The following is a 9,746-nucleotide window of genomic DNA, read 5'->3' on the forward strand; positions in this document are numbered from 1 at the left end:
AATTGTAACATGTACATCTCAGGATGTGTCTTTACAGTTAGTAATAAGAATAGGAAGATATCAAAATCTGACAATATGTCAAAATAAAAAAAGTATTTTCTGCCTAATAGTGTTTATCTTCTGCTTTGCCCCACTTGTTATATTTGAAGCTTCTTGTTCCGGCTGTGATTGTTGTGCTTCTGGCACAGAGTGCATCACCACCAATGGAGTTGTTCAATGCATTGACCCCTGTGCCACATACACTGTGGTGAACGATGCCTGGCGTTCAACAGAGAATACAGACCAAACAATCATACGCTGTGACCAGTACATTGCCTGGAGTGGTTGGTATCGCTTTTATTTGGGTCAGACCAGCGCTCAGATTCCAGAGAAATGTGTAGCAGAAAACAGATGTGGAACTCATGCTCCTTTATGGATAAATGGGGCTCATCCAGTCCAGCTTAATGAAATCATAAATCGCAATGTATGTGGTGCCTGCTCGGGTTCCTACTGCCATTTTGCCTCCAGCACCATCCAGGTCAAACTTTGTTCTGGATACTACATCTACAAACTTCAACAGCCATCTTCCTGCACTCTGGCATATTGTACAGGTAGTATTGTACATTTCAATTACCTATAAGTAATTAGGAATTATATATGCCAATACATATTGTAACTATCTGTGTTAGAACCTCAACCCTTCAGAGTATTGACCCAAGATGAGAGCAGCATCACTCTGCAGTGGAACAAGATCAACAACAGCAGCAGCAGCTTTATTCTGCAGTTTAACGGCACAGAGATAAACATCACTGCACCAGATGGAGATGGACCAGTGAACTACACAGTTTCATCTCTCACTGCTGGAACCAGATATACATTCACTCTCTTCTCTGTATTTGAGAACGTCAGAAACAGTGGAGTACAACTGACAGCTGTCACTGGTATGATATTTCACTGCATCCTTGAAGTGGAAATTAACTTTTCACATGATCATTCCTTCCATAGGTATCCTTTCTGTGAGAAAACTGAATTTATCTCATCATTTTTGAAAACATATAGACTTAAAATATTTTTATCTCCTCTGTGTACAGCGCTATATAAATATTTGGGTATGTAAGTTGCTGCTGAGATCAAAACTCTAAATTCAACAAGTTAGCATTTGCATCAGAGAATTATGTCCAACTGCTTCTGGTTCATGTTTTTCACCAGTCCCCTGAACAATCAGAGGACTCTACTTGTTTCACAAACAGTTTAAAATAAATATTCTCATTCCCAGTGAGTTATGGTTCATGACTGCAAAAATGAGATCCTAGTCAAATGGCTTAATCAAGCTTTTTTCTCTTTAGATGACTAAGCTCACCTTTAAAGACAATAGGGTTTCTGTTTCTCTACATCAAAAGGAGTAAGCTTAGGTGGCCCACATCACTATCTTTGGATCATTTGAATGAGGTGCAAATGGGAGAAAAGCCTGGGGAAGATTCATAGACATCTAAATGGGTTTAGATGCTTCGATACATAAATCAACATGACGTAGTCTTGTAAGGTAAAGAGATGCAATGAAAGGATCAATAATATGTAGGCGGCAGAAAGATATGGTCTTTCTAAAAGCCACAAAACGCAACTTCATAAATCTAAACTGTACCTTTTGAGAACATTTCCTCTTTCTATATCAGCTCCTCGAAATGCAGAAGGATTTACAAAGTCAGGACAAGATGAGAGCAGCATCACCCTGCAGTGGAACAAGATCAACAACAGCACCAGCTTTGTTCTCCAGTATGACGGCACAGAGACAAACATCAGTTCACCAGATGGAGATGGACCAGTGACACATACAGTTTCATTTCTCACTGCTGGAACCAAATACACATTCACTCTCTTCTCTGTGTTTGAGAGCATCAGAAGCAGTGGAGTCAGCATTGCTGTGGTCACCGGTAAGACTTTATATTGTATTATGAAAGAGGGACTTTTTCAAAAATCTGTTTGTGTCACGAGGTCTGACTCTGGTCAAAACTCCATGAAGAACAATAAGATTTTATAAGGTTTATTGAAAGACAATTATGGGATTGTCAGGGAAAATCCTGGGGTCTTGGGACTGCTGCTTCACTGGGGGGGGGTAGAGAGAGAGAGAGAGAGAGAGAGAGAGAGAGAGCGCTTTGAATTTGGAAAATTACTGAGAAGGTTGGAGTTCTCCTTTAGGGGATGATGGGAGCCAGAGGAGTGAGTAACAAGCACCTGGTGAAACTGAGTGGAGAATGCGATGTTGTCAGGAGTAGTTTGATGGTAGATGTTGGACAGTGGAAAGGTTGCACAGAGGAAACCAGTCTCAGGAGCTAGAAGGCCTCCAGTTGTTGAACATTTGATCCAGAGTTTATGTTTTTAACTGGGGAAGATTACCAGAAATGCATTCAAGTAGGATTTCCACATCAGAAGGTACCAGGAGCTCAAGGGAATCCAGCAGGGAGAATGCCTAAGGGAAAACACAGGGGGGATCAGGAAGGTTTGTCTAGGGAGATACTATGGCACAGATACTTTTACACATGCACAGATATTTTGAGACAATTTTCACTCCATATTTCTCAGAGACACAAACATCACTAGAGAATGCAGAGGGCTTCGGTGTTACTCAATAATCAGTAATAGGCTCAATAATCAATGGACTGGCAGCCGGCTCCTGATATAATGCTGGTGATCACCGATGATCTGCAGGTGTGTAGAAGCCCACCTGTGGAGAAACACCCTCTGGGTACCCGTCCTATGGCGCCCTCTGGAGGAACTCTGGAAGAAGGCACCAACCAAACAGATAACGGTGCAAATTCCTGACAGTTTTAATTGCTGTCTGTTCGTTGGTTATTCAATGATTAATTTATTTTCTTTTTTAGCTGTAGGAGCACTTAAGACAGAAATTATGATTTTTTTTTTTCCCAAGGGCTCTGAAACCAAGTTTGAGAAACAATTTAGATTTTTTTTTCTCTTGGCTTCAATCTAAATCTAAAACCTGCTGTGTAGCAAGTAATTAAACATGAGTCTCCTGTGAAGGGCAGCAAAGTGAAAAATGTTTTTCCTGGTCATGAAATATGCCTTTGTGGTGTAATCTCTGAAACCTAATAGAATCTACAGTTTCAAACCGAAATGGAGCGTGAGAACTTTCTGATTTTTGTCCTAAACATGTCTTGTTTAGTCACTATAGAGAAATAGGTTGCAGTTGGAATGCAACATGTACCTGCCTGGCTGTCGAAGAGAGACTGGCATTGAATTTACTGATAAACAATAAAATATTTTAGGATTGATTTTATTAGCCGCAGCATGTCTATTGAAAAATTCTTTCAACCAGAGTTTAATGCAGTGGTTTATTTAGTTCAAAGTGATTAGCAAGAAAAATACATGAGTTTGCTCAAAGACTTGATTCAATCTACTGATTTTCCTGAGATAAAAACTTTTTAAATCAGTTTGAATAATTAATTGAGCTTACTGTACTGCAGTGGTTCCCAAAGTGTGGGGTGTGCCCCCTTGTGGGGGTGCAGTGCCATTGCAAGGGGAGGGGAGCGGTGCGATGATTGAAAAAGAAAAAGAAAACTCTCAGGGAGCTGTTCATGTTTTAACCCCATTCTGACAAATAAAATAACACTGACAATAAAGAAAACTCTCTTCAGTATAGAACAAACGGTTACACAAAAGTGTTTCACTGTAAAGATGGTTTGTTGTTTGTTTTGTTGTAGCCTGAAGTGTGAAATAAACTTCAGTGGAGTTTGAAAACAAAATATGTGTATAGGTTTATGTCTGGTTGAACGATGTGTGTGCCCAGTTGATTTTTTATTTTAATTTTTTAGGTGGAGGGGGTTATTGTAATCCAAAGGGGGGTCACAGAAGAAAATCTTTAGGAACCACTCCTGTACTGTTTGATTGATAACTGAGATCAATTAGAATGTATGCATGATTGAATTGAAATGATTTATTTTTATTTTTTTGTAAAATGCCTTGAGATGACAGTCGTTGTGAATTGGCGCTATATAATTGAACTGAATTGAATTTTAATGACGTCCTCTGACTGAAGCCACAAAAGTAGTGTCACTGAAGGTGCAGAAAAAACAAAGTATTTGATGTATTTAATCTTATATTTTCTGTTTTAACCCACATGTTGTATTTGAAGATGAGCAAACGCCACCTTGTTCCGGCTGTCAGTGTTGTCCTTCTGGCACAGAGTGCATCACCACCAGTGGAACTGCTGAATGCCTTGACCCCTGTGCCACCTACACTGTGGTGAACGATGCCTGGCGTTCAACAGAGAATATAGACAACACAGTCAGACGCTGTGATGCAAACATTGCCTGGAGTGGATGGTATCGCTTTTATTTGGGTCAGACCAGCGCTCAGATTCCAGAGGAATGTGTAGCAGAAAACCGATGCGGAACTGATGTTCCTATGTGGATAACTGAGCCTCATCCAGTTCAGTTTAATGAAATCGTAACTCGCACTGTGTGTAACGCCTGGTATGGTTCCTGCTGCTATTTTCCCACACACACCATCCAGATCAAACTTTGTTCTGGATACTATGTCTACAAACTTCAAAAGCCAACTGCATGTTGGCTGGCATATTGTGCAGGTAATATTGTACTTTTCAATTACAGGAAAGGAATTAAGCATTATTCTGGATTTATATTTCTAATGCTTGTTGTAATTATGTGTGTTAGAACTTCCCTTTAGAGTATTGGCACAAAATGAGAGCAGCATCACTCTGCAGTGGAACAAGATGAACAACATCAGCTTTGTTCTCCAGCTTAGTGGCACAGAGATAAACATCAGAGCACCAGATGGAGATGGACCAGTAACTCATATAGTCTCTTTTCTCACTGCTGGAACTAAATACACATTCACTCTCTTCCATGTATTTGAAAATGTAAGAAACAGTGGCGCGCAACTGACAGCTGTCACAGGTAAGAAATTTCACTGCATCCTTGAATTGCAAAGTAACTTTTCACATCATCCCTCCTTTAGGTATCATTATGATGAGAAAATTCAATTTAGTTTGTCATCATTTTTGAAAACATACAAACTATAACATTATTTTATACGTGGTGTTTATAGTTCTATGTACCTATGTATGTGCTCCTGTGATCAAAACAAGAAAATGAAAACTACATGTCCAACAGAGAATCATGATTGCTCCTGCTTCCTCAACATTAGTTCATTATGTTTTCAACAATCCTCTGAACAATCAGAACATGCTTCTTGTTCCATGAGAAGTTAAGAGTAAATATTCAGTCTTTCTGTGTTTCAACCATTCCTTGTGAGATATGGATCATGATTGCAAGAATGAGATCCCAATGCAAACAACTTAATCAGGCTTTCTGTTTAGGTGACTAAGCTCACCTTCAGAGACAAGAGAAACTCCATCAGAGCTGAGACACCAGTTCTCTGCATCAAAAGTAGTGAGCTTTGATGCACTATGTTTGAGTCATTTGAATGAGGCACAAATGGGAGAAAACCCTGGGAAAGACTTGAAGATATCTAAAAGGATTATATAGATGGTTGGAAACATAAAGCAAATTGAAGAAGTTTTGTAAGGTGAAAAAATGTGATGAAAAGATGAATGATCTGTTTAAAACTTAGATGGCAGAAGAAAGCTATCATATATTCTATTTGCTTTACGTATCTGTTTGATTGACCTGGGCATTTGTTTCTGTAAACAACAAATAAGATACTGGCAACTCAAAGATATGCAAGAAAACCCAAATGTAAAAATCTAAGCTGTGCTACTTCAGAGTATCTCCTTTTTCTCTATCAGCTCCTCAAAATGCAGAAGGATTTACAAAGTCGAGACAATATAAGAGCAGCATCACTCTGCAGTGGAATAAAATCAACAACAGCACCAGCTTTGTTCTCCAGTTTAACGGCACAGAAACATTCATCAGTTCACCAGATGGAGATGGACCAGTGAATCACACAGTCTCATCTCTCACTGCTGGAACCAGATACACATTCACTCTCTTCTCTGTGTTTGAGGGCATCAGAAGCAGTGGAGTACAACTTGTAGCTTTCCTTGGTGAGATTATTTATTTATTTATAATGTATAAATGGATACAAACTGAGTATTGATAACCATACATTTAAGAGTCAAGAGGCCAGTGAGATATTAAAACTATAAACCAAAATTATTATTATACTTCTGACAAGTTTAGGTTTCAAATTATTGTCATTGTACCAAGACGTTTGTTTTTGACTGTCTATAACATAAAAGTAGAATCAATTTTGACAAACAATTTTAATGTTTTTCTTTTATTATTATTTAGATATTATTTAAAAAATAGTATGTTGAATATTTATTTTCTCCTCAATGATCAATGGACAATATTTTTTTACAGAAATGTCCTCAGACTGCTAGAAGGCAGATTTTCACAGGAAGTGCTTTTCACTTAGAAACTGTTGATTATATTTAAATTCTCTGACAAAATGTACATCAACAAATTTATTTAGTTTTATTTAAGTCAAATAAGTAGATTTTACTGCTAACAGTTTTTGTTAATTATATTAATTGTATTTCACTTAACATAGTTAAAATCTTCTTGTTTTTTACAGTTTAGATTAAATGATTGTTAATTCATCCGTATATATTCTCATTTTTATGTTGACAACCACTATCATGCTGGAATCTGATCAACGTTCAACTAAAGAACCACGTAAGTAAATCCATTTGTGAGATACCTGCTAGTTATTTTTCCCCTTTCATAAGTAAACCTGTTTATGAAATCTGTTTTTCCTTTTTGTTGCATTTTGATAAAGTCTTATATTATGAAAACAAGCAAGTATCACTAAAATCTGACTTCCGTAGGACTAAAATAAATAAATATTATTTTAATGAACAACAAATTTTACAACCAACATTCAATTTTTTGTTCATATAGTTCACTTTAAGATTTTCCTACAACACAGTAATATAGAGGTAATATTGGGGTAAATGGTAATAATAATTGTAAACATTTATGTAAAGCACAGTCTAACATATTTTATCAAAACCTGTGATGTAGTTCTGGTTGCAAGCTTAGAGATTTTGTCCTGCAAAGTGTCGATTTCTCAAATACCATTTTGCCCGTTAGCGCCCTCTTGTGGTCAACTATCAAAGTGATTTTACATGGAATTATCTTGACAATCCAACAGTCTTTCCACTCTTACATAAAAAAACAGATTTGTTGTCCACAGCCAATAGCTGTAATATCAACATATTGTCTTACCTGACTGTAGATACTTCTCTGATTAGTGAGGTTACAAATAGAGAGGGCAGTTTTATGTAAAATTAATATTTTTGCACATTTTTGTACTTCCATTTGGTTTTAACTGCTTCTAAAAACATCCCACACACTTAAAAAAAAATTTAAAAAAATAACACCCAGCTTGTTTTTGGCAATAAGTTAATGTTTTGTAGTATTTGAAAAATTATCAGTTTCTAAAACATTTGGAAAGTAACATTAGAAATCAGCAGGCACTGCCCTACATTTACCAAACTTAGGCTCATCCAGAAAGGAGCTCAAAACAGGAAGAACTGATTAGACTGAAACCTCATTACCTGAGAAGGATTTTGTGCAAAAATGTGATGAACATATTTTGTAAATCCCAAAGATGTATCCTAACCTGTTCAAGGAAGTATAAAAAGTCACTTTTAATAAAATACCACAAAATTGTGACAAATAAAAGTTGACATTCATATATCTAAAACACAAAAGCATGAGGCGCAGTCGATTTATTGTCTTGGTATGCTTTGTGCAGCATCCTGCAGCAAAAAAAGCCACAATGCATAAAGGGAAATAATTTTCACTGTCTAGTAAATTTTAAGTTTAAAAAAAATCTTATTCACCAGCACAATACATAGTGACATCACAAGGTATGAATCATAAAACAAGAACAGAAATAGTCATAAACCTATTGATGCCCAGAAGTTATAACCAAATCCTAAACAATGCAACAAAAATGTAAAAAAAAATAATAAAAATACAGAAGAACTAACAATAATCGGCTCAGCTACATCTACTACTTTTGACAAAAATACTTATTAGTGAAATAGTAGTTTCTTCGCATGGCCAGCTGCCAATGAGGTTTCTCCAAGGATAGTAATGTTTTACTGGTAACTAAGTGGTAATGCTTTTTTTCCCAATACACTTATAATCATTGTTATATCGTTGTTTGTTGCTGAACTGTAGTTGAAAATGCTACAGATGTTTAAGTAAATGATCACATTTTGTCAACATAATTTAATGGTAACCTTTTTCTAATTTGTTTCTGGGTCAACAGGTTATGTCTCTAGAATGAAAGTACAATTAACTTCTCAAAGAAAACTGTCAGAATCAGAGATGCAAGAGGTTTTAGCAGAGGTGAGGCTAACCTGTGAAAAAGTTTATATTTTTGTAGGTTTTACTTATCATTGAACATAAATTTAAATAGCCTTAACATTATTTGGTGGTAAAATGGTTTGTTTTGATTTTCAGTACCTCAAAGGAAATGGTTTATCACAGTTTTCCATGAAAATTCGCATCATCAAACCATAAGAGATTAAGAAAGTCAAGGATGACGTCTTGGATCAGCCCAGTCGCAATAAGGAATATTTACTTCTGCCTTAAATTGTATATATTGTTTTCAGCAACATTTATTTAACTTGGACAACTTTTTCTGAGAGATTGTTTTAATAATATATCATTGGTGAATCTATTTCTGTCTAACTAGTGGTTCAGGTGTCTGACTTTTTGTTCAGTTAATCAGGATTGCTGTAATGATTTTCATATACATATATTGTGTTGGATTGCTATTGAGCTTAATGGTGGCAGTAATGTTTGTGTCTTTGAAGGCAATGTTAAAACTGAAAACAGCATGTAGTTCATAAAACAAGAAACTGTAATCATAATAAAAAGAAGTGAAATTAAAGTGTCTTTACTTTTAAACAAATAATAAATTCAGTTATTTAATTAACTTTTTTCAATTTCTCATAGTAATTACAACAATCTTATCATCAGTTTTCCTTACTAAACCATTGATGGCATGCAGAGGAGGTAATAATTTCCTCTGCATGCCAGATTATTTAAGACAGCTGAAATATTTGGTTTCACCCACATGACCCTGCGAATAAAGAGCAACAGAAGAACAGTTACATCAGACATAAGAACTGGACCGTGTTAAAATGCAGCCACAGAAACTCCAAAAACATTCAGTGATGTCATCCGTCTGTTTCTGCAGATTTTTAGCTAGATTTCACATTTAGTTTAATTTCATGTTATGCTGTTGTGGTTAAAGATCAAGTAAAGAAGTGATAATTACATGAACTACTGCCCTCTGATCCACCGTCGCCCCTGCATGGCAGAAACAGCTTTCCATGTGAAGAACAAAAACATCTTGTTTCTTTCTCATGTTCCAGACTGTAGTACTGCTTTTGCTCTTTCACAAGGTGCTTCATTCATACTTTCTGCTTTGCATTGCAAAGTTTCTCATCTTCTTTGCACATAAATTTGTAAAAGTCCATAAATAAGTACAAAGGCAAATGGAACTACACACACCCTGCATTATTCTTGCTTGCTCTAATATCACCTACAGTGTAAGATGCTCCTTTACTTTCATTTTCCCCAGGTTATCTATGGCAGATCCATTTCACAGGAAAGTATTATTCACAGCATCAGTTACAGTTGTGATATAAATAGACTCCATTTCCATGTCATGTATACTTAAAGCTTTGGTTCTCTAGGTTCTCTGGACCTTAACGGTTCTACAGCTCGTTAGCTGGTTGTGCTAAT

At 36.3% G+C, this 9,746-nt stretch overlaps 1 protein-coding gene and 1 long non-coding RNA gene across 2 annotated transcripts; both read left to right on the forward strand.

Moving 5' to 3' along the window:
• Position 1: 1 nt before the first annotated feature.
• Positions 2–1,196, forward strand: LOC148154143 (uncharacterized; the record flags this gene model as incomplete). Its single annotated transcript, XM_088016045.1, has 3 exons — positions 2–590; positions 669–920; positions 1,189–1,196. Coding segments are annotated over 3 exons (849 nt in total), but the record flags the coding sequence as incomplete, so codon positions are not given.
• A 7,020-nt stretch (positions 1,197–8,216) lies between these two features.
• Positions 8,217–8,886, forward strand: LOC148154144 (uncharacterized). The gene is made up of 2 exons (XR_015766080.1): positions 8,217–8,339; positions 8,454–8,886. It is a non-coding gene; the product is annotated as an uncharacterized LOC148154144 (long non-coding RNA).
• The last annotated feature ends 860 nt before the right edge of the window (positions 8,887–9,746 follow it).

The sequence above is a fragment of the Poecilia mexicana genome, unplaced genomic scaffold (assembly GCF_051168715.1).
Source record: "Poecilia mexicana isolate PSO_F unplaced genomic scaffold, ASM5116871v1 scaffold_18, whole genome shotgun sequence".
Taxonomy (NCBI): Eukaryota; Metazoa; Chordata; class Actinopteri; order Cyprinodontiformes; family Poeciliidae; genus Poecilia; species Poecilia mexicana.